This window comes from Podarcis muralis, chromosome 16, assembly GCF_964188315.1.
Source record: "Podarcis muralis chromosome 16, rPodMur119.hap1.1, whole genome shotgun sequence".
Taxonomy (NCBI): domain Eukaryota; kingdom Metazoa; phylum Chordata; class Lepidosauria; order Squamata; family Lacertidae; genus Podarcis; species Podarcis muralis.
Genome location: NC_135670.1, coordinates 30,051,780 through 30,077,530, shown reverse-complemented (window position 1 = coordinate 30,077,530; position 25,751 = coordinate 30,051,780). Strand labels below are relative to the sequence as shown.

The window sequence follows — 25,751 nt, the reverse complement described above, 5'->3', positions numbered from 1 at the left end:
ACCATTGCTCCATCTAACTTGGTGCTTCCCACACCAGGGATAGTCTACCATGGAGTCCTCTAGATCTGGTTGGACTGCATCAGCCCAAGCCAACATGGCCAGCAGTCAAGGATGAAGGGATTTGTAATCCAGAAACATCTAGAGGGCACTGCATTGACTGTTTTGTTCTACACCGGACAGTAGGTCACTGGGATATCAGGACAGTGAACTTTCCCCAGTCTTAGCTGGAAAGCTGGGACTTCCTGCATGCAATTCCTGTGCTCCACTACTGAGCTTTGATCTCTTCTCTTTTGCCATTGGGGAAATCCGACTAGCGTGGGCTCTATTGCTGGATTGTGGTGGAGGCTACAATCCCATGTCCTGCCTTTGGGAGTCATCCCCACTGAACAGAGCGAGAATTGTTTCTGCACTGCACGCCCATGGGACCAGGCTGCTCTGCTCTTAATTTTGACACAGCTATTACTGCAAAAGGGGAATGCAAGCAGGTGCAAAACTGTACAGATCTAAATTGACATAGGGCAGCAGTTCCGTTGGCTAGAGCGTGGTGCTGATAATGCCAGGGTTGCAAGTTCGATTCCCGTATGGGACGGCTGCATAGTCCTTTTTTATTATTTTTGTTTTTATTCACTTTTAATTTTAACAGTTAGCTTCACATATAAGTTATACACATAGGATTCTCTGAACCCCTGGACTTCCCTCCATCCCTCCATGGTTTCCATAATTATTCTTTTCCAACTGCATCCTATAATATTCTCCATATTTTCTTAACATTCAATTCTCACCATAGTTCTCGTTACATTGCAAGTGTGTGTGTTTTTATTAAAAAAATCCTGCCAATGTTTTTACTTGTTTACAGTGTTCTTTTAAGTAACTTACACATTTTCTCCATTCTTTATTAAATTTGTTATCTTCTTGATCTCTCATCTTCCTGGTTGTTTTCGCCATTTCGCCATAGCCCATCATCTTTATCAGCCATTCTAGCGGGATGGCTGCATATTCCTGCAATTCTAAGAATCTATGATTCAGTAATAGTAATAATAATAATAATAATAATAATAATAATAATAATTTATTATTTATACCCTGCCCTTCTGGCTGGGCTTCCCCAGCCACTCTGGGCGGCTTCCAAAAGAATATTAAAATACTATAATACATCAAACATTAAAAGCTTCCCGAAACAGGGCTGCCTTCAGAAGTCTTCTAAAAGCCTGGTAGTTGTTGTTCTCTTTGACATCTGGTGCGAGGGTGTTCCACAGGGAAGGCGCCACTACTGAGAAGGCCCTCTGCCTGGTTCCCTGTAACTTGGATTCTCGCAGTGAGGGAACCGCCAGAAGGCCCTCGGTGCTGGACCTCAGTGTCCGGGTGGAACGATGGGGGTGGAGACGTTCCTTCAGTTATACTGGACCGAGGCCGTTTAGGGCTTTAAAGGTCAGCACCAACACTTTGAATGAAAACAATGAAAACTCAGATACCTTTCCCTGAGGTTCAGAGAAAACTTTTCATCCAAGTACCTGACAGCCAATAACTTTTCAAACCAGTGAAGAAAAGACAGTCACGGAACCAAGAAATTACACAAAACAAAAGAATTGCAGTGAAAATCCCTGAAACGAGAAGTAATCGACTATAGAATTGAATTAAATAAGAAAAATTTAAAAAAATAAGGAAAAATTAACCTAGAATTAAACAAAGACTTATTGAGATGCCGGCTACAAAACTCGTTTCACTGAACTAATCAGTTTCCTCAGAAGGAAATAAATACATTTATAAACCTTAAATGATTTTAAGTGCTATCAAACAAACTCCGGAGCAGGGCTGAGACGCTTCCTTGAGTTTACAAAAAAGGTATAAAAACCTCAATCACAAGTTTTAAACATAGCCCTATTTAAGAGAACATTATAAACCTTAAATGATTTTAAATAATTTCCAGCAAACTCAAGAGCAGGGCTGAAACGCTTCCCTGAGTTTACAAAAAAGGTATGAAAGACTCAATGACAAGTTTTAAACATAGCCCTATTTAAGAGAACCAAGCAGTAGTAATAAGAAATTGAGGACTCGGTTGTAAAAACTCTAGTATTGCCTTTACAAAAAGGTTTTAAGTAAAACTTACAAAGGAATACAAGATAAGCTGTTTAGGTTTCAAACAAACTCAAAAACAGGGCAGAAACTCAAAAACAGGGCTGAAGCGCTCCTGGTGCCCTGTTTTTGAGTTTGTTTGAAACCTAAACAACTTATCTTGTGCATGTGCTCTGAATGTAGAAGGACCCAGGTTGGACACCCCCCACGTCTCCTGGAACCCTGGAGAACTTCTGCCAGCCAGTGGTGGAGGAAGGGGGAAGGGGGTACGGTCCGCCCTGGGTGTCATCACTGAGGGGGGTGGGGTGACAAAATTAGTTTTTTAATTAACAAAATTGGGCTCACAAAACTTTTTAGGAGTGATGTGGTAGCTTAGGCGCCTGCAGATTCCATGTTGCCTGAAATGGCAGCGTGGAAGTAGTGTCTGCCTACCGCCTCCCCCTTAGCCCCCCCACAGCTGAGGGGGCGTCAATGGAGAGGCTGTAAGCTTCGGAGAGGCTCACCCCGCCCCCACGGGCACGGATCGCACCACCCCTGGCTGCAGGACATGCCCCCGCACCAGGCACCCAAGCGGCTAGCTATGCCACTGCTGTCAGCCCGTGTAGACAGTACAGTGGTACCTCAGGTTAAGTACTTAATTCGTTCCGGAGGTCCGTTCTTAACCTGAAACTGTTCTTAACCTGAAGCACCACTTTGGCTAATGGGGTCTCCCGCTGCTGCCACGCCACCGGAGTACGATTTTTGTTCTCATCCTGAAACAAAGTTCTTAACCCGAGGTACTATTTCTGGGTTAGTGGAGTCTGTAACCTGAAGCGTATGTAACCCGAGGTACCACTGTACTGAACTAGATGGACCGATATTCTGACTCAGTATAAGGTAGCTTCCTTTGGCCTTTCTTAGCAGTTATGATTTCTGGGGCTTCCTCCGGGTTGATTTGTTTTCTCCCACCATCCCTGAGCAACAAAAGAGCTTGCACCACCTTTTTTTGCAAATCACCTTAGGAGACTCATCCTTGTGCCTGGCGCCAGGCCAACTAAACTTGTTTTCCTGATGTCAGGTTCGGGTTTTGGAGCTGCCATCCAAGATTTCAGTCTGTACCTTGAAGCCAGAGGCCGATGCCAAGTTGGGCATGCCCATGTGTCTGAAGATGTGGCAGGTAAGCCAACGGGAGCTTGCTAATTACAAAGCGCTTCCCTCGCTGTGATTCATTTCTCTATATACGGAGCCCATGAATCATTCTTCACTCTGAGGTTTTTATATTTATTTATTTTTGATTGATTGTCAAAAGCAATCAACTAATTATGCTATTAAGGGTGGGAGGGAAACAGGAACATCCTTCACATAACCGCTGGAGCTTTCCACACTTCACCAGATGGTGTGGGTTGCGAGTTTTGTAAATACTCCCTGAAAAGTTTAGCCCGGGTAGTTTGGTTTTTTGAAGTATCCAGGGGGGGAAATAACGATCATGGAACTTGGATTTGGCAAGGCATTTGGTAGCCTGGCATTAATAAAACACTTGAGCTTTAATCAACATGACTGTATTTTGATTTGCTTGTCTCTAGTCTGGTGTGAACCAACCATGTTACCACCTACCTTGCCTCTTCAGATTTGGAGAGGTTAAACATATTTATTTATGTATAATGCTTACATTATCCTGTACTAGCAGCCTCATACTCAGCATTGCTTGGGGATTCTGAGAAACAACGATGACAAAATCGGTGTGGTTTTTAAATCGGTGGTTCAAATCGGTTTTGAACCATATTGATTCAAAATGGTGTCCAGTACCCAAACACAAGATGAAAACCTGCTCTTGGATCTTGGGGACCATCACGCAAAACTTGGCTGAAATCACGACGTTTTGAAAGGTTCCGCGCGCCATCTTGACTCAAAGTGGCATCTGGCATCCAAAACCTAGACAAAATGGATCCACACATGGAAGGAAACATGTTCATTGGTCTTGGGAAACATCATGCAAAATGTAGTTGCAATATGTCAAGAGGTGTCCAAATGCATAGCAAATAACTTTCCGAAATATATGTTAATATATGTTTGGAATGGACTTTCGTCTTTGGAATTAAAGAAAGGCTGAAGGCTGGATAGCCATCTGTGTTGGGCGCTCTTCAGCCCCTGCACTAAGCAAGTGGGGTAGGCACCCATCAACACTGATTTTGAGGGTTCAAATGTAATTATACCGCTGGGCCTTATTTAGAGAAGTCTTAAGGTTCCCTCAGCCAATAAAGTGAGATGAGCGCCGCAACCCCAGAGTCATCCATGACTGGACCTAACGGTTAGGGGTCCCTTTACCTTTAAGGTTCACATGCTTTGTCATATAAACAGAAGACATGAGGGCCCAGTTCATACTTTTAGCGTAGCACCTATATTTAATGGAGGATTTACTTGGGTGGCTCAGCTGATGGTTGTCTAAACTAATAGTTTAGATCAGTGGTTCTCAACCTGTGGGTCCCCAGATGTTGTTGGACTACAACTCCCATCATCCCTGAGCTCTGGCCTTGCTAGCTAGGGGTGATAGGAGTTGTAGTTCAACAACATCTGGAGACCCACAGGTTGAGAAAAGCTGGTTTAGATGATTGGGAATTATTTGCAGAGGGCTTTGTCTCCTCCTTTGCACACAAGAGGAGGAGAGTGAAACCTTCATGCTTTCCGTTTTGCCTCAACCGTAGTGCCCTGGTGGTTTACAAACTTGAGGAACTGTGGTTCCTTCTATCGCTCTCTGATTTAATAAACCAGAATATCAAAATACAGATGGACCCTGCTTTAACCAACTAGCTTTAGCGGGGGCGGGTTCCTCTGACCGCAGTTTGGTCAAAAATGAAAGTGGGAGTGGGCCTTCAAGATTTTCATAGAATCAAAGAATTGTAAAGTTGGAAGGTACCCCTTTCATCTAGTCCAACCCCTTGCAATGCAGGAATAATAAAAAATTTCTAGATTCCCAACTCCCAGCAGCTCCAGTTAGCATGACCTTTGGTCAAGGATGATAGAAGTTGCAGTCCAACAACATCTGGAAGACCACAGATTCCCTGTCCATGTTTCACTTGCTTCCCCAAGTGCTCCAGAGAAGAGTGGTAGGGAAGCCTATAACATTTAGTCTTCTAGAGAGACAGAAACGTTCACACAACAGAAGAGTTGTCAAAGCTTTTGTATAGCACTTCATACAGCCTTGTCCTAGATCCTGGTAGAATACAGGTAATCACAAAAATCGTAAATGAATTACAGTGACTTAACAAAATAGATTGTTTATTTGATAGAAAAGCATTTCAGCTTCTGCCTTCATCGACTGCTCGGATGTGAATCAAAAGGTGCTGTAGTCAAGGTGGTAGTTGTAGCACATTAGAATATTCATAAGTGTTACACTTAACTGCAGAGACAGACAGACAGAGGTTTATTGCTATTTCATTTGGAAGCCTGTCCAGGAAGGAAGGAAGCAAGCAAGCAAAGGAGAATCACTGTCAACATGTCAAGAATATGCATTAATGGAGTTTATATAATAAAGTACTTACTGCATTTCCAGTTTCTACATGCATTCTTGTTAGTTTTTTGTTGTTTTTTTAAATGCTCACCATTGCACAACGTAGCACCTTTCCTGCTGGGAAAATTAAGGGAAGACAATCCTTGCGTTTGCAGATTCAACCCTTTCCAGTTGGCTATGATTTGCAGGAGCCCAGTGGATACGCATCGGATTATAAGACATATTCCTTCAAAGGAGTGAGGAATGTTCCATCCGACCTCAAGCTGCTGTTTGGACCTTCCTTTCTCCTCTTCCAAAGATAGCAGCGCTTTTAATTTAGAAAACATACGGCTCACATTCTCCGTTAAAAATAAATATGGCACCCAAGTTGCTGTACAATTCATCAACCATCATGAAAAGACAGCGAAACAGACCGCTAAATAGCGGTCAAAAAACCAACAATCCAATAATGGCACATAAATTAAAATAGGCCAGGGAATGCCTTCCAAAACAAGCTAACCAGTATACTTATGAATACCCATCACTGGGGAACAGCAGGAGAGAACTGTTGCTGTCATGGGCTACCTGTGAGATTCCCACAGGTATCTGGTTGGAATACAGGGTTCTAGATCAGGCAGGCCTTTGGTCTGATCAGGGACCACCCTCCCCATATGAACCAGCCAAGATCCTACAGTTTTCGGCAGATGCCCAGCCAAGGGAGATGCAGAGGGTGGCCACATAAGAACAGGCCTTTTCAGTGGTGGTTCCCCATCTATGGAATGCTCTCCCCGGCGATGATGATGATGATGATAATAATAAATTTATTTATACCCTGCCCTTCCCGGTTCAAAAACCGGGCTCAGGGCGGCTAACAACAAATTTAAAACACTTTAAAACACTTAATTATAAAAGCAGCATAAAATACAGTATAAAAACATGAATAACAATAAAAATCAAAAATCAATTAAATAACCCCCAGGGCTAGCTGGCTGAATTGGTCCTACTTGGGCCAGCGAGGAGGCCATGGGGAGAATTAGCTGTGGGGTCTCAGAGCGGGTGATCTTCATAAAAGGGGAGGGGGAGGGAAGAGAAGGGAAATAAAAGATCAGGCTGAATTTAAATTAAAGGCCAGGTGGAATAGCTCTGTCTTACAGGCCTGACGGAAGGAGGTTAACCCCTGAAGGGCCCTAGTCTCATGGGACAGAGCATTCCACCAGGTCGGAGCCATCACTGAAAAGGCCCTGGCCCTGGTGGAGGATAATCTGACCTCCTTAGGGCCCGGGATCTTTGAACTATGGTTACTCAGGGACCTTAAGGTCCTCTGTGGGGCATATCAGGAGAGGCGGTCCCATAGATACGAGGGTCCTAAGCCACAAAGGGCTTTAAAGGTCAAGACCAGCACCTTGAACCTGACCCTATACTCCACCTGGAGCCAGTGCAACTGGTAAAGCACTGGGTGAATATGGTCCCATGGCAGGGACCCCGTGAGGAGCCTCGCTGCAGCATTCTGCACCTGCTGGAGTTTGTGGAACAATTTCAAGGGCAGCCCCGCGTAGAGCAAATTACAGTGGTCAAGCCGGGAGGTGACCGTCGCATGGATCACTGGCCCCCTCAGTCTTTAGGCACCAGGCGAAGACCTTTTCCTTTACTCAGGCCTTTGATAAGGAAGTTGCCTCCATCAGTGGAGCTCATTGTTTCGTGGGGCAGGTTAGGACCTTAGTCATACCTTTTATCTATTTTGTATTGCCCCTTCCTTTAATTCTTTTTCTGGCTCTGAATTCCTTTCATTCAGTGCATTTTAATCTTGTCAAGTCACCGCGAAACTTTTTTCCTCTGTACAAAGCGACGGACAAATGTAACTCATGACCTTCGTCATTATCATCCAACCAGGATTCTTACGGCATTCTTAAAAATCTTCCCCTTACGACGAAGAGAGCAAGCTTTAACAGGAAGGACTGCTCCGAGGCTATTTTCACCAGCAGAATCATCCATTGTAGCTAGCCTAGAGATTCTTAAAACAATTTTAGTACAGTGGTACCTCGGATTAAGTACTTAATTTGTTCCGGAGGTCCATTCTTAACCTGAAACTGTTCTTAACCTGAAGCACCACTTTAGCTAATGGGGCCTCCTGCTGCCGCCGCGCCGCTGGAGCACAATTTCTGTTATCCTGAAGCAAAGTTCTTAACCCGAAGCACTATTTCTGGGTTAGCGGAGTCTGTAACCTGAAGCGTCTGTAACCTGAAGCGTATGTAACCCGAGGTACCACTGTATTGTAACACGGGTCTTGATACCAGTCTAAAGGAGTAATGGGAGAGGGAGAGGGTCAATGCACGGTTGTCTTGAGCATTTAATTCTTCAAAAGCTACATCTAATTAATTAATTAATTAACATAAAGATCTGGCAAGAGGTCAGATCTGAAAGTGGGGCATCTTTGCGTTCTGTCGGAAAGTATTTGGGCCTTTGTGCGGGTGTGTTTTCTCCTTTAAAATCTATAGCTGGCGTTAACAGGCAATTGTTTTTTAAAAATTTGCTTTGATTACGACTTTTGAACCTTTTGCTCACATGGTGAGTCTTCCGATTTGCAGGGGCCATCCGTCAACCGGCCGGTGCAATGATGAATATTTTCCTTAAGTGTGACACGTAATCCAGTAACGTTCCTTTCTTTGAGTTATTTCAGAGACTTAAATAAATTGGGTGGCTGGCCAGGGTGCCATGCCCTTTGGCCTGTGACATCATTAATCAAAATATCTCTCAATTGGTTACAGCGGGATTCAGACCTGTTAACTCTTTGGGTTCAGGAGATTTTTTGTTTTTTCGTTTTGGGGGAGAGGGAGAGAAAGAAAATAGTTTCCCTTGATATTGGAGATAGTATCCATGGACAGCACTTTACTTGAGCTTTTAAAAAAACCCACACACATACATATTCTTTATTCCGCACTTATACAAACTCATATATGAAAATATGAACAAATTTAATATTAAGCAGCCATGTTCTTTGCTCTTTTTCCAAGGCCTGCTCAAAACTCTGGTGTTTATTTATTTTTTACGAAACTGTTGATTTTATATATATTGAAGATTTTATTACATCTGCTTGCTTGTTTGTTTTAATATGTTTAAATAATATAACAGGAAAATAAGAATGCCAGCTCATATTAGCAGTTTGAACAATCCATCCTAATTCAGACGTATCTATTATTATGAAACCATTCATATGTCCAAATAGATATCCAAATGAGATTGTCCTACCTATATAATCTATACGTTCAAAGGTTGAAAGGGCAGTGGATCTTGCAGAGCCCTTATGGTGGCCAAGAGACTTATAGGTTCAAGGTTGGAAGGATATAAACACCCGCCATCCATTACACAGTGTTCTGAAATGTCTACTTGTTTTTAAAGTCTGTTACCAGTGTGAAAATTTTACGCTATTTTGTGTAAACACCTTAGAATGATTTTTCAGAAATCTATGAGGCGGTATGTAAATCGGGTTACATCACAATGCAAACACTGTAGTTTATATGTTCTGTTGCAAGAGCGAAACAGACTTCCACTTGGGCAATCGGACTCTCTGTCTCCCTAACATACCCTCAAAATCTGCACAGGACCTTCCAGGTAAAACTTTTGAGCTACATGGGGTGAGGGCTGCAGGTAGAAGAAGAGGACAGCAAGCTGGGTTGGCTATCATCATAAATACATACCGTACTTTTCCATGTATAAGACGAGGTTTTTTTCTTAAGAAATTATATTAAAAATTGGGGGTCGTCTTATACACTGATAGTGCATAGGGGGAACGTGGGATTGGTTGCTGCTGTGAGCCGGAGATTGTCCTCAGCTATTGGGCGTGTTATTCGTGGCTGCGGCAAGGGCTGGTGTTGATTGGCTGTCGCTGTGGCAAGTGGGCGGGCAATTGGCTGTTTCTGCCAGTGAGGGGACAGATGATAGTTGGCAATGTGTGAGTGGCAGTGTAGGCCATGCGGGTGAGCAATTTTCGGCAATCCCCCTTAAAAATGCTCAACAACTCTTGGCCACCTCCCACCAAAAGCTCAGCAACTCTGGGCAATCTCCCCCCATTTTCTTAATTTGGAGTCCTCAAAAATAGGGGGCGTCTTATACACGGGAGCGTGTTATACATGGAAAAATATGGTACCTAAAGGACGCAGGTGGCGCTGTGGTCTAAACCACTGAGCCTAGGGCTTGCCGATCAGAAGGTCGCTGGTTCGAATCCCCGCGACGGGCTGAGCTCCCGTTGCTCGGTCCCTGCTGCTGCCAACCTAGCAGTTTGAAAGCACGTCAAAGTGCAAGTAGATAAATAGGTACCACTCCGGCGGGAAGGTAAAAGGCATTTCTGTGCGCTGCTCTGGTTTTCCAGAAGCGGCTTAGTCATGCTGGCCACATGACCCAGAAGCTGTCTGCGGACAGACGCCGGCTCCCTCAGCCTAAAGAGCGAGATGAGCGCCGCAACCCCAGAGTCATCCATGACTGGACCTAACGGTCAGGGGTACCTTTACCTTTAAAGAACCTCAGATTAGCTCACAACACATTCTTTAATTGTTCCTTAAATTAACCCAACCCTAAAACAGACTCCTTCCCAGGATTCCAAGGGAAAATATGTTTTGACATTTTAACGCCTTTTTCTTCACTCTCCCTTATTCTTCTTCCAACATTATAGTTTTAACAGCTTTAAATTAAAGGCCTAGCATTTGAGTTCCCTGTCCATCATTCCTGCTACTTTGCCTGCTTTTCTGTTGTTTTGTACTAACGCCCCGGTTGCCATCGATGAATAATGTCATAAATGCTTTATCTGAGTCAGGTCCAATTCTTTCCGTATACGACCAATAAAATTCAAATTATAAGGAGCTTTTCGTTGGGGGAGGGACCACCAACAGAACTTGCTGTGAATTGAGTGGGAAATAATTGGGGTCCATACGGAACGCAGGTGTCGCTAGAAGCGTTTTGGGGTGATGAAGTGTTGAGAGGATGTTTGACATCACACTTCGGCAAGAGGAGAGAGGAATTTGGCTCTGCCAATTTGCATTCCAACCAGGCTTTTTTTATTAGGGCCCAACCCAAGATTAAACTAAATCATCATATTAAGCTTTTGAAATAATCGGCATTATGAGATTTTAATTAAGGGTAGGGATAACTGTGTTCCAATTGCCCTTCCCCTCTTTTAAAAAATCAGTTGCCTACACATGCCAAGTTATGATAGTTAGTCTCAGTGGGTATTCAAAGTTTAGGGTATTGTAGCTTGTTTTAACAGTGCCTTTTGGAGTTCTCTGCCCAGCTTGTATTTACCGTATTTTTCGCTCTATAAGACGCACCAGACCATAAGACATACCTAGTTTTTGGAGGAGGAAAACAAGAAAGAAAAAATTCTGAATCTCAGAAGCCAGAACAACAAGAGGGATCGCTGAGCAGCGAAAGCAGCGATCCCTCTTGCTGTTCTGGCTTCTGGGATAACTGCGCAGCCTGCATTCGCTCCATAACACACACACATTTCCCCTTACTTTTTAGGAGGGAAAAAGTGAGTCTTATAGAGCAAAAAATACGGTACTCGTCGGGTTTGGGTCTAATAACTGGTGGGGAGTTGGCCAGGCCACTTCACTCATCTGTTCTGTGTTTCCTATCAGCCCAAGGTCAGTTCGCATCCTTCCCTTCTGGTCGGCTATGAGGATGGATCAGTGGTTCTGTGGAATTTGTCAATGGGGAGAATGCAGAGCCGGCTCGCATGTCATCAGGAGCCAATCATGGGCCTTGACTTTGACTCTGAGAAGGCCAAGGGGGTCTCAGCCTCGTCTGAGAAGATGCTTTGCTGCTGGAGCTGCAATGAGCAGCAGAGCCTAGAGGTCAGTGCCTTTGCCCTCGCCGCGCCATTTGTTCTGTTTTTTCGCTAACGGCTTGATAGACTGAAAAAATATTTAGTCATGAAGTGGGGCTGTTGCCAATCCCTAGCTAATTAATCACAGGCTGGTTATGATCTGGGGGGAAAGCTGGGTGAAGATGGAGACGCCTCTTCAACTTCCGATAATTCGTTGGCTCTTCTCTGTCCTTTTCATTTTTATGCAGGCCCCACGAAGGTCTTAACACAAGTGTGGGGGAACTTTTTTAGCCCGGGGGCCACATTCCTTTCTGGACAGCATTTTGGGGGCCACGTGTCGATGGTGGGCGGGGCCTGAGGCAAAGCAGTTGAAGCTATTAATGTAATGTTGTTTAGTCGTTTAGTCGTGTCTGACTCTTCGTGACCCCATGGACCAGAGCATGCCAGGCCCTCCTGTCTTCCACTGCCTCCCGCAGTTTGGTCAAACTTATGCTGGTAGCTTCGAGAACACTATCCAACCATCTCGTCCTCTATTGCCCCCTTCTCCTTGTGCCCTCCATCTTTCCCAACATCAGGGTCTTTTCCAGGGAGTCTTCTCTTCTCATGAGGTGGCCAAAGTATTGGAGCCTCAGCTTCACGATCTGTCCTTCCAGTGAGCACTACTGGGGAAACCATAGCTTTAAGTATACGGGCCTTTGTTGGCAGGGTGATGTCTCTGCTTTTTAAGATGCTGTCTAGGTTTGTCATTGCTTTTCTCCCAAGAAGCAGGCGTATGGCTGCTGTCACCATCTGCAGTAATCATGGAGCCCAAGAAAGTAAAATCTCTCACTGCCTCCATTTCTTCCCCTTCTATTTGCCAGGAGGTGATGGGCCCAGTGGCCATGATCTTCGTTTAATTAATGTAATAGCACAATTCAAAGGGATGGTGCTGACCTTTAAAGCCCTTAATGGCCTCAGTCCTGTATACCTGAAGGAGCGTCTCCACCCCCTTTGTTCAGCCCAGACACTGAGGTCCACTTCCGAGGGCCTTCTGGTGGTTCCTTCACTGAGAGAAGCCAAGTTACAGGGAACCAGGCAGAGGGCCTTCTTGGTAGTGGCGCCCGCCCTGTGGAATGCCCTCCCACCAGATGTCAAATAAATAAACAACTATATGACATTTAGAAGACATCTGAAGGCAGCCCTGTTTAGGGAAGTTTTTAATGACTGATGTTTTGATGTATTTTTAACCTGCTGTTGGAAGCCGCCTAGAGTGGCTGGGGAAACCCAGCCAGATGGGAGGGGTAGAAATAATAATAAATTAATAATAATCATATTTACTCTGGTGAAGTAAGATGGCTCCATTGCACACACGTCCCCTTCTCTATCCACCACCTAGACCAGCGCTTCCCAAACTTGTGTCTCCAGCTGTTTTGGGACTACAATTCCCATCATCCCTGACCACTGGTCCTGTTAGCTAGGGATGGTGGGAGTTGTAGTCCGAAAACAGCTGGAGACCCAAGTTTGGGAAATGCTGGCCTAGACCAAGAAAGAGGCATTGTCAGAGGACACGTTACAGGCATAAAACGCTCTAGATGTGGAGCAGGTGGGTAGTGAGGGGAGCGGCCATGGGAAAGTGGGTGTGGCCTGAAAGGGGTTCTCAAGGCCACATTCTGCCCACAGAACTGAAGTTCCTCACCCTTGGTCTTCTCAGGCTGATTTCACAACCTCGCAGGGAACTCTGGGGATTTTAGCCTTGGGAATCAGGGAAGAGAGGCCTTCTAACAAATCTCAGCGCCCTTAACAGACTCCACTTCCCATGGTTCTTTGGGAGAAGCCATGACTTTTTAGAGTGGTATGAGATTTTACTTTCTTGGGCTCCATGATCACTGCAGATGATGACAGCAGCCACGAAATTAAAAGACACCTGCTTCTTGGGAGAAAAGCAATGACAAACCTACACAGCATCTTAAAAAGTAGAGACATCACCTTGCCAACAAAGGTCCGTAAAGTTAAAGCTATGGTTTTCCCAGTAGTGGTGTATGGAAGTGAGAGCTGGACCATAAAGAAGGCTGATCGCCGAAGAATTGATGGTTTTGAATTATGGTGCTGGAGGAGACTCTTGAGAGTCCCGTGGACTGCAAGAAGATCAAACCTCTCCATTCTGAAGGAAATCAGCCCTGAGTGCTCACTGGAAGGACAGATCCTGAAGCTGAGGCTCCAATACTTTGGCCACCTCATGAGAAGAGAAGACTCCCTGGAAAAGACCCTAATGTTGGGAAAGATTGAGGGCACAAGAAGAAGGGGACGACAGAGGACGAAATGGTTGGACAGTGTTCTCGAAGCTACTAATATGAGTTTGACCAAACTGCAGGAGGCAGTGGAAGACAGGAGTGCCTGGCGTGCTCTGGTCCAGGGGGTCACGAAGAGTCGGACACGACTAAACGACTAAACAACAACAATACTTCCAAGGTGTAGTCCAGACAAGACCTTATATGCTTTCTGCCACCAGCTGAGGCTGATTTGGGCCGGGGAGCATTTACTTGGGGTAAGCAAGATGTTGCTCAAGGTGCTGATGTGTTGCTCATTTATAGCTTTCTATTCTTTAAAGTGTAAGGTTTATTGCATTTTTAAAAAAGTATTCATTATTACTTTCTTAGGTTTTTATTACTTGAGAGTTGCCTCTGGCTAGAATGGCAACTAAAAAGAGTTATAAATAAAATGCAGAACATATGCGCAATGCTACATTCATGCACATGAGTAATCTGTTTGTTTTTCAAGGTAGAATTTCCTTCTGCACTTAATAGGATGGAATGGGCATTGAATATCTTCCCCAAGCTCTCTCATTCTCTGCTTCTCTCTGTCCCTGGGTCCCACATCCCAAAAATCTGCCACAGGTATCAAGAGGCCATTGGTCTCCCATCGATGGAACATTAGTGTTCTGCTTTAGAAAATATACCTCCAATCAGCTTAACAAAGAAAGAAAGAAAAAGGTCCACAACTGTGATATTACATTGCATTGTAAACTTATTGACAGCAATTGAGCATTCATCCTAACCCACCTTGTTGTCCCTTTAGATATTTGAAGATGGCTGTCATATCTCCTTTTAGTCTCCTGCTTACCAGGCTGTTGTTGTTTAGTCGTGTCCGACTCTTCGTGATCCCTTGGACCAGAGCACACCAGGCGCTCCTGTCTTCCACTGCCTCCGGCAGTTTGGTCAAACTCATGTTAGTAGCTTCGAGAACACTGTCCAACCATCTCGTCCTCTGTCGTCCCCTTCTCCTTGTGCCCTCCATCTTTCCCAACATCAGGGTCTTTTCCAGGGAGTCTTCTCTTCTCATGAGGTGGCCAAAGTATTGGAGCCTCAGCTTCAGGATCTGACCTTTCAGTGAGCACTCAGGGCTGATTTCCATCAGAATGGATAGATTTGATCTTCTTGCAGTCCATGGGACTCTCAAGAGTCTCCTCCAGCACCATAATTCAAAAGCATCAATTCTCCGGCGATCAGCCTTCTATATGGTCCAGCTCTCACATCCATACATCACTACTGGGAAAACCATAGCTTTAACTATACGGACCTTTGTCGGCAAGGTGATGTCTCTGCTTTTTAAGATGCTGTCTAGGTTTGTCATTGCTTTTCTCCCAAGAAGCAGGCGTCTTAATTTCGTGACTGCTGTCACCATCTATAGTGATCATGGAGCCCAAGAAAGTAAAACATACCCAATTCCCTCAACCATTTCTCATAAGACCCTTCCGGACCCTTGATCATCTGGGTGACCCTGCAGCTGGTCAACATCCTTCTTAAATTGTGGTGCCCAGAATCGGACACAGTATTCCAGGTGTGATCTGGCCAAGGCAGAATAGAGTCATACTATTACTTCCCTTGATTTGGACACTATACAGTGGTACCTCGGGTTAAGTACCTAATTCATTCCGGAGGTCCGTTCGTAACCTGAAACTGTTCTTAACCTGAAGCACCGCTTTAGCTAATGGGGCCTCCTCTGCCGCCGCGCCGCCGGAGCACAATTTCTGTTCTCATCCTGAAGCAAAGTTCTTAACCCGAGGTACTATTTCTGGGTTAGCAGAGTCTGTAACCTGAAGTGTATGTAACCTGAAGTGTATGTAACCCGAGGTACCACTGTACTTCTGTTGATGCAGCCTAGAATAGCATGAGCCTTTTTTGTTGCTGCATCGCCCAATTGAGTCATGTTAGGCTTGTGGTCTACTAAGACCCCTAGATCCTTCTCACATGCATTGCTGGCAATCCAGCTGGTTCTTCCTGTCTAAGTGCAGAACCTAACCTTTGTCCCCATTGAAACTCATCTTGTTAGTTTTGGCCCAGTTCTTCAACCTGTTAAGGTCATCTTGAATCCCAATTCTGTCCTTTGAGGCATTGGCTCCTCCTCCCAGTTTGGTGCCATTTGCAAATTTGATGGGTTTGTCAGAAGTTGTGATAAACAGAGCCTTGAGGGGTCCTTCCGCCCTTGTGCTGTGACTGATAGTGCAGCCGCTAGCAAGTGGATGATTGAAGATTTGCTATGAAGGTCTAATAGGATTTTGATCGTAGCGTTCTGAAATTAAGTCTCTGTTCTTTGGACATTCCAGTCTATAATGGGAAAGGGAGTTTATTATTACAGAAGGGCAGGGTGTACAGTGTTCCACTCCAACAAAGCAGCTGCCTTCATTAAAGACATCTCCCGGAGTAGCCAAGGTCGCCTAATGACAGCAAATGGTAATGGCCACAGAGTAATCTGTACATTGACAAAAGAGCCGGTCAATGCCAAGAGGTTAAGTCGTACTTAATTAGGGGCAGTTCTCTCAAGCCTCCTGTTGCTGGATGGCCCAGATGCTTAGAACATGTGAAAAGCTGGGATGAGTCATTTGCATAGTAGGCAGAGTCCTCAGAGTTATCTCTGTTGTTGGTTTTAATCCAAATTAAGTTCTAATCCTCCACATTAAGGGATCAGTTTCCACTGATGTTCAGCGGCCTCAGACCTCATTTAACCCTTTAAAAAATGCAGATGCGGGGGGGGGGGATTGTGCCTGCCATGTGATGCCTCCCTCAAGTGGAAAGATAGCATACAGAAAGCCTGATCCTTTGCCCATTTAAAATGTGGGTTGTTTTTTGGGGTGGTGTTATTGGGTTGTTGTTTTTATTTTGATTATATATTTTGTGGTTTTATATTTTGATTTTGTTCTGTGACCCACCCTGGACCTCTGGGTATAGGCGGTATATTAAAAATAATAATGGGTATAGGCAGTATATTAATAATAATAATAATAATAATAATAATAATAATAATAATAATAACAACAACAACAACAACAACAACAACAACAACAACAATAATAATAATAATGTGCTCGCTTCCCACATGCAAAGCTTTTTGAGGCAGAGTTAACATTTGAATATTCGGTTCTCCTCCCATGCATGCACACATACATACACAGCCATTCTGTGATGGGGCAGTCCATTGTTTCTCAAGGTTGGGCCTCCAGCTGTTGTTGGACTACAACTCCCATCACCCCAACCACTGGTCCTGCTAGCTAGGGATGATGGGAGTTGTAGTCCAACAACAGCTGAAGACCCAGTCGGCGTAGACAGTGCTAAGCCAATGGTCTGATGCAGGAATCAAGATTTATTATGGTCAAAGACCAGACCACAGAAATTGCAATAATAACACGTATATCTACACAGCATAAGGCAGATGTCTCTGACTTCTTATTGCAGGCCCCACTAGTCACACGGCATCAGCAACTATAGAATGGGCTTGTTGTCATCAGTACAGTTGTACTTCAGGTTAAGTACTGAATTCGTTCCAGAGGTCTGTTCTTAACCTGAAACTGTTCTTAACCTGAAGCACCACTTTAGCTAATGGGGCCTCCTGCTACCACCGCACTGCCGAAGCACGATTTCTGTTCTCATCCTGAAGCAAAGTTCTTAACCCGAGGTACTATTTCTGGGTTAGCGGAGTCTGTAACCTGAAGCGTCTGTAACCTGAAGCATATGTAACCTGAAGCGTATGCAACCCGAGGTACCACTGTATTATAACAGAATTAGTTATTGTTACTTGGAGCAAACTCTGAGCTCTGGGTGTTTTTGCCAAGGTTGGTTGTGAAACATTCCCCACTTAGACTGAGGGACAGCTCAGTCAGTAGAGCATGTGACTCTTAATCTTAGGGTTGTGGGTTCCAGCCCCCACGTTGGGCAAAATATTCCTGCCATGGCAGGGGGTTGGGCTGGATAACCCTCGCTGTCCCTTCCACCTCTACGATTCTACGATTCATTGATTCAAGGCCGTTCCCCCATCTTTACTTGCTGTCTCTCCAACGAAATCATTAAGAGCTTCACATCAGGTTATTTCCACCTATCCCCTCCCCCCTCTCTCTCTCTCTTTCCTCTTGGATTAATAATACGAACCAGATGGGTTTTTTCCCCCTCGACATTCCACGTCCCTGAGGTAATGGTGGTGATTGGAAAGCCACTCAGTGGCACGTTATTTTTACTCCCGATACATTTTGGCGACTCCTCGCTCGGTAACCGGCTGTCCGAAGGCGTGACGCAAGAGCGGCCCCGTTTGGGATGGCACCGGTCCAGTGTGTTGGTGAAGAGTTGGTGAAACGAGGCTCTCTTGTCTCCAGGAGGCTGTCCAGAGTCTGTGCCGGGCAGCATGGTGGGAAGGCCGCAAAGGAAAGTGGTTAGGCTGAGATAGTGTAACGAAGGGATAATGGGTTTGAGGCTGTTCTTTTCTTGTGGGGAGGAATCTCCGAGGCTTCCTCAGAAGGCCAAGCATGGACCTGGAGGAGAAAACCGATTCATTTCACATCTGAAGGCGAACCTTGCCTCTGATCTGCAGCTTCCGAAATAATGCGCAAACGCGAAATTCGGCCCTCCTTTGAAATTTGCACTTCTCCAAATTGTGCAAAGCAGATCTCCAGCCAAGTTACGTGTAGGAAACTTTGCATATGCTCGGTTAAAGCGCATTATATTGGAGAAAACCGCTTTGCAAACATGTGTCTGCTAGGGCAGATTCGCTCTGATACGCCGACAAGTTTTCACGATGGCATTGTTACTTGTAGAAAAATTGCAAACTGATGTGGAAATGTGGAGAGCTGAATTTAAGAGTGGAAAAATCGAGAAACTGAAAGGTCCATCTATCCCTAGCCAAACATCATAGCTCATAATAAACTAGGGGCACGGAAGGTAGTGCATATGACCTAATACCCTGAAATTTAGCATTTTAAAACAGTACATCTGTTTCTGTTATTTATTCACTTTTTTACTGCATGTATGTCTGGTTATTTTAGACTTTATATTATTATGCATTGACACTATACATATACTGTATGTATATAAACATATTTAGACCTCTTTTAAAAAGTACCAAAACTCTATTTACATAACCAAACCTATGAAAGATCAGAATTGCCTTATCCACCAGATAAATTGACATTAAATTAAATGCCAGATAAGTAAAAACCAACACCCCTAATAATAGGGCATTTAAATAATGCTTTAAATATCTAAGTTTTTCATATTCAATTCATTAGTCTCTTGCTATGTAAAGAGTCTCTAAGCAACTTACAGCATTTTTAAAAACTTTAAGGCATAACATAAAATTGAGGGAACAGTGCATTGCAATAAAAACTATACAAAAATCTATACCAAACAGCCCCAGTAATACATCAGCCCCCCCAAAAAAAAACCTTAGCAGCAAAACGTATCATCATAATCCGTCCAGTGCCTGGGGAAAGAGAGAGGTTTTTACCTGCCACCAAAAATGCATTAGCAATAGCACCACGTGGACCTATGAACTTACCTTATGTCCTTCCTCAGCTTATAATCCATTAACTTTTGATTGAATGAAATTATCCCAAATTTTCTGATGGAGGAGGAGAGACATATCCCGCCTCCCACCCCAAGAAAATGGAGTGGATGTTGTAGCTGCTATCAAAAAATAAGTGTGTGGTAAAGCTAAAGGGACCCCTGACCATTAGGTCCATTCGCGGAAGACTCTGGGGTTGTGGCGCTCATCTCGTTTTATTGGCCAAGGGAGCCGGCGTACAGCTTCCGGGTCATGTGGCCAGCATGACTAAGCCGCTTCTGGCGAACCGGAGCAGCGCATGGAAACGCCATTTACCTTCCCGCCAGAGCGGTACCTATTTATCTACTTGCACTTCGTGCTTTCGAACTGCTAGGTTGACAGAAGCAGGGACCAAGCAACGGGAGCTCACCCCGTCATGGGGATTCGAACCGCCGACCTTCTGATCAGCAAGCCCTAGGCTCTGTGGTTTAACCCACAGTGCCACCCGCGTCCCTATAAGTGTGTGGAACCTGTAACAAAACATTGCAGCATGTTCCTCTTCAAGGCTCCCACCAGCTAGTCGTACCTTCTTTGAATGTCGTGGGACTTAATTCTGATTTAACATATCTGCTGGTAATAAAGTACCTGTATTGGATCTTAAATAGAATTCCAGTTCATGGTGATATTTCAGAGTAGCCAGTCATTGACCAAAATCATCCTGTTCTTTTTATTTGTTAAAGTGTCATGAAAAGGTTTGGGGCAAGTAGCTACTATAAACAAACAAACAAACAAACAAACAAACGTTGCATTACATTGCTTTGTAACAATTTGTTGGGTCTCTGGACCATAATAAAGATTGAATGAACAAACAAACAAACAAGCAAGCAAACACCTTAAGGGTACCTACAGGCTCTTAACACTTTTGCACAAGGGATTCAAGTACCTTTAAAAAAAAAAAGATTTGTGCAACCGAAGCAGATTAAAGCACCACAAACTCAATCTGCAAAATGGAGGGCTTTGTGGTTAGGAGACTGATGAGGAAACGCATTGAAAGTGTGGCAGGGTCAAATGACTAACAGGAAGACATAGAAGGCACCCTGCAAGCAAATCAAGATGACCGCACATTGTCACAAAACCACCCTGCAAGCAAATCCAAATGTTTGGTCCAACCTTATGCCTGGTCCAACCTCTGCATAAGCTTTGCACCAGTAAATCAGGACAAACGCTCAAGAAGCAGGTCGTCCGCGGAGCAGGTAGAGCTGAGCAGCTGCGGCTTCCTTTTTTCAAATAATCGCCGCACATGTTAAGCCTTCCAGCTCATCCCCTCGTAGGCCAAATCATCTCCCATCGTTTTTGTAACGCTTCAACCTGTCAGGCCGGACGTGACTGCCGTGGTTTGCGGAGTTTGAATTACTTTCCCATCTGTGCAGAAATGGAAGCGAAAAGGGTGTTTCTCTCTTCCTTCTCTAGGGGGGTCCAATAGGTCATTGGTCTTCAACTGGCCAACTCACTTCTGGACTGTGGCAGCAACACTATCGCCCTGCTCTTTTTCAGCTTTTTCTTGGTATCTGTCTGTCTCGAGAGGCAATGGAGTGTGCCTCAGAGGGTGAAGTCAAACGATAACAATACGATAATCTTTATTGTCATTGTCCCATGCAGAACAACGAAATTGAAAAATCTACATCAGACATTCAAAAACCAACAAGCCTGCTATCCCAACTATCCCAACCTGGTTAGCCCCTAAAAACTCTGATACCCCATAATTGAATACAATATACTCACATAGAGACTACCTTAAAGGTAAAGGTAAAGGGACCCCTGACCATTAGGTCCAGTCGTGACTGACTCTGGGGTTGCGGTGCTCATCTCGCTTTATTGGCTGAGGGAGCCGGCGTACAGCTTACAGGTCATGTGGCCAGCATGACTAAGCCGCTTCTGGCGAACCAGAGCAGCGCACGGAAACGCCGTTTACCTTCCCACCGGAGCGGGACCTATTTATCTACTTGCACTTTGACATGCTTTCAAACTGCTAGGTTGGCAGGAGCAGGGACCGAGCAACAGGAGCTCACCCCGTCGCGGGGATTCGAACCGCCAACCTTCTTTACTCCTTAGCCTTTTCAACTATGCTAAAAATTCACCTGACAGGATAAATCCAATGTTAGCCATACAGGTGTGGAGAACCTTTGGCTCTCCTTGGTCATTGGCCATGCTTGCTGGGGCTGATGGGAGTTGTAGTTCAGCAACACCTGGAGGTGCCAAAGGTCTCCTATGCCAGGTACATACAGAGAATTGGAGTAACATTTGGGAGCTGCATAATTTAAGGTTACCAGACATCCCCGCTTCCTGGGGACAGTCCCCAGATTTACAAATAAGCCCACATACAAAATCAATTGAAGTTGAAGTGTGTCCCCGGATTCATTAAAAAAAAATCTGGTAACCTTAGTTTAATTATGACAAAGTTACCAGCTTATCGGAAGGCCAGTAGCAAAGGAAGAGGAAAAGGTAGATAACATGGACTCCTCTTGTCATTTATACGTCCAGAATTTCTGTAGCCTTATGTACTGATTTCATTTAGTTTTCCTTACGATGTTTTAATGATACCGTTTTATGTATTTTAAAAGAAAAATGTCACACTAAGTTCTCAACCTTCACTGGCTCCCGATTTTGGGCTGCAGGGGAATAGCCTCCAAAATAGCAATTACGTTCCGTTTTTTATTTATGTAAGCGTTTTCACCCCACCTATTTTAAATTCACAAAGAATTTATGATGAAGTATTAAGTTACAGCAGTAAGACGATCGTCAAGCCACACTAAAAAAATACTCAATAAACAGCAGGACACAACAAAATGGAGCGTTGGGGAGAAAAGTGAAAGTTACAGGCAGCAGAACTAAATTCTCCAAATTCCAGTTCATGGATAGCATGAGCTGGGAGGGAAACCTTGTGTGTAAGCTTGCGGGGCGTACCCCACAAGGTTTGCAGGGCTGATTTCCTTAAGAATGGATACGTTTGATCTTCTTGCAGTCCATGGGACTCTCAAGAGTCTCCTCCAGCACCATAATTCAAAAGCATCAATTCTTCGGCCATCAGCCTTCTTTATGGTCCAGCTCTCACTTCCATACATCACTACTGGGAAAACTATAGCTTTAACTATATGGACCTTTGTCGGCAAGGTGATACGATCTTCAAATATCTCAAGAGCTGTCGCTTGGAAGAGGGAGCAAGCTTGTTTTCTGCTGCACCGGAGGGTAGGACCTGAACCAATGGCTTCGAGTTACGAGGAAGTAGGAAGAATTTCCTAGCAGTAAGAGCTGTTTGACAGTGGAATGGACCATCTTGGAAGGTGGTAGACTCTCCTTCCTCGGAGTCTTTTAAATAGGCTGGGTGGCCATTTGTCAGGGATTCTTCATCTGTGATTCCTGCATGGTAGGAGGTTGTAGAAGACCCTTAGGGTCCCTTTCAACCCTACAGTTCTATGGTACTTTGAGTGCAGTAATAAATCATTCTACAGGGTCCTCAGCTTTGGTTTGGAATCAATTTGATTCCCTGCCCCCTCTTTCTTTTTTCCTTTCTCCTTCTCTGTTGGAACTCCTATTTGGGGACTTCCCTGGCTTTTTTCTGGCCCATGTAGGACCAGACTGGGTAGTTAGCCTTGGTGAAGACTTGACGTTTTTATCCCCCGAAAAGTTTTTGATTGACTTTCCACTGAAATGAGGTTGCATATTAATGTTTTAATGTTGTATTTTAATCTTGTTTTTTAAGCTGTATTTCAATCCATTGTTTTTATATTTGGCGTTAGCCGCCCTGAGCCCAGTCTTGGCTGGGGAGGGTATAAATAATAATAATAATAATAATTATTATTATTATTATTATTATTATTATTATTATTATTATTATTTCCCCCTTCTTTTCTCAGCTCCGACAAACGTATGAACTCACCAATCCCGGAATCGCCGAGGTGACCCTCCGCCAAGACAAAAAAATCCTGGCAACTGCTGGCTGGGATCACCGCATCCGCCTCTTCGGCTGGAAGAAGTTGAAGCCCTTGGCCGTCCTGGACTACCACACGGCAGCAGTCCACTGCGTAGCCTTTTCGGACCACAGCCAGCCCCAGGAGAGACTGATGGCGGCTGGCTCCAAAGATCACCGCATCAGCGTCTGGTCGATATATAATCAAACATGAAACAGGATAGGAGCCGAAGAAGGAAGTCAGGGCAGGAGTTTGCAATTTAGAGTTAAAGGGCAAGTCAGGGCAAGGCGAGAGGAAGAATAGAGGGTACCCATCTCAGCAGGACTTCAGGGCACACAATCCCACTTAGCAGAAGGAGGCAACAGGGTTGCTTTCAGGGTGGATAAAAAAAATGGATTTGTATTTGTTTAAATCAGATTTTTTTGATTTGAATCTATTTTTTTGATTTAAATTGGATTTTTAAAATAAAATGCTTTTGGAGGAAAAAATATTTCTAAAGATAGTTTTCTGTTTAAGTTACATGATAGTCCAAAGGCTATTCATCAGGAAATAAGGATTTGTTTTAAGTTTTTCATGTGTGCTGAAACTCTTAAGTCTAAGTTGTGTGGTGTTTTGAGAATCCTTGGGCAATATGTCCTAACTCCTCCTCCTCCTCGCTGCTTTCCCCGCCACTTGGGTAGAATCTAAACACTTATTAAAAAAAATGTGAAAGTGCTTTTTTTAAAATGTTTTGAAAAATATATTGAATTTGCCATAGCTCACCATCACCATCTGGTGTCACCTTTGTATAATGCACTTTACAACAACACGCTTAAAACGTTTTATTTGCAGCTGAGTCCTTGCTCTCTGCTGCTATAGGACAAGCCGAGCTGGTGCCTGTTGCTCCTTCTACTCTAGAGCAGGGGCCAGTAGTGGAGGGGCCTCAGCAGGGGCCCAACGTTACCAGGTTCCATGCCGGCCAGCCTACATTCCTGTGAGTAAGCCCCATTGATCAAAATGGGGGCTTCTCTCTGAATAAGCATGTGCTGAGAACCAGGAAAGGGAGGTTCTTGCCATAGTTTGTGATTGTTCTGCCCACCTGCACCGATATATAGCAGTTTTAAGGAGTGAGGGACTGCAGGCAATGTCTTAGAAGGTGGGAGGTAGATAGATAGATAGAGGGCCGGATTTAGGTTTGATGAGGCCCTAAGCTACTGAAGGTAATGGGGCCCTTTATATGTCCAGCTGTCCTTTGTCAACAACAAATTGCTGCTGTTTTTGTGTTGAATATATGCTATATGGTAATTTGTGGACCTAATGGGTATCTAGAGCCATTTGCACATAACAAATAGGAGCCTACACAACACAAAACACTGTTGCTGTATGTAGCTTTTATTTTATTTGGGTTTTTTATCTTATATTTTGGAAATGTACATCCAATTTTTTCCCCCTTTAAATTTTTTGGGGGCCCCAAAGAGAGTAGCTTGTTTAGCTTATATGTCAATCCGGCGCTGGATAGATAGATAGATAGATAGATAGATAGATAGATAGATAGATAGATATAGATACAGTGGTACGTCAGGTTACATACGCTTCAGGTTACATACGCTTCAGGTTACAGACTCTGCTAACCCAGAAATAGTACCTCGGGTTAAGAACTTTGCTTCAGGATGAGAACAGAAATCGTGCGGTGGCAGCAGGAGGCCCCATTAGCTAAAGTGGTGCTTCAGGTTAAGAACAGTTTCAGGTTAAGAACGGACCTCCAGAACAAATTAAGTACCGGTACTTAACCCGAGGTACCACTGTAGATAGATAGATAGATTAGATATGGATGTATTATATAATAGAAATATGTGGGGCAAGACCCAACCCAATGGATTCAAATTACAGGAAAGGAGATTCCAGTGAAGCATTGGGAAGATCTTTGTGATGGTAAGAGCTGTTCAAAGGTGAAACGGACTCCCTCGGATGGCAGTGGGAGGTGTTTCGGCATCTGTGGCCACCTGTCAGGGATTCTCTAGGCCTGATTTCTGCATTGCACAGGGTTGGACTAGATGACCCTTGGGGTCCCTCGCAGCTCTACAACTCTATGATTCTCTCTCTCTCTGCAGAATGTCCTTTTGCAACATTTACTCCCCGCGACACTTATGATACCCCTCTCTTTCCCCCCTTTCGCCTCTCCCTTTACAGTATTATTAGGGCCGCCTTTAATATGTTCACACTCCTGTCAGGTTTTCAAACTTTTAAATCGGCCAAGAATGTGGCAAGGGACAGCCTCTGGCATTTGTGGATTGCATGGTCTCCTGTCACCCTGAGCTTTGCAATTAATCAAGAGAAGGGAGAGAAAGAGAGAGAGAGAGAGAGAGAGAGAGAGAGAGAGAGAGGTAGGTTTTTGCCCAGGCCACAGTCTCTGCTTGCAAAGCTGTGTTTAAGAACCGTTTCAGAGCCGCTGTTAAATCCTTCCCCCTGTAGACCAGCTCTAGCAGCAGGATTTAACTTGCCAATCCAATTAATGCCTTTCTCCTTGGAGACTTTGGCATACTTTTTCAGTGTGGAGAATCAGGCAAGTTTGGGGCGCATAATTCCCATTCCGCGATCACGGAAGCAAGAAGAAAAGATCCTCCTGCCAGTCTGACCTGGGGCAGCCAACCCCCCAGTTTCAGTTTCT

The 25,751-nt window shown here is 44.4% G+C and overlaps 1 protein-coding gene across 4 annotated transcripts in view; it reads left to right on the top strand.

The window, feature by feature from the left end:
• Window positions 1-23,860, top strand: part of GNB1L (G protein subunit beta 1 like) — an 85,749-nt gene extending 61,889 nt beyond the window's left edge. For 3 of the 4 annotated variants that reach the window (XM_028709882.2, XM_028709884.2, XM_028709883.2), the window contains 3 exons: window positions 3,131-3,229; window positions 11,167-11,382; window positions 23,051-23,860. In XM_028709882.2, the coding sequence (XP_028565715.2) occupies window positions 3,131-3,229; window positions 11,167-11,382; window positions 23,051-23,317 (582 nt within the window). In that variant the 3' untranslated portion in view covers window positions 23,318-23,860. The remainder of the gene's footprint in view (window positions 1-3,130; window positions 3,230-11,166; window positions 11,383-23,050) is intronic. The other variant, XM_028709885.2, reaches the window with a different exon arrangement.
• The last annotated feature ends 1,891 nt before the right edge of the window (window positions 23,861-25,751 follow it).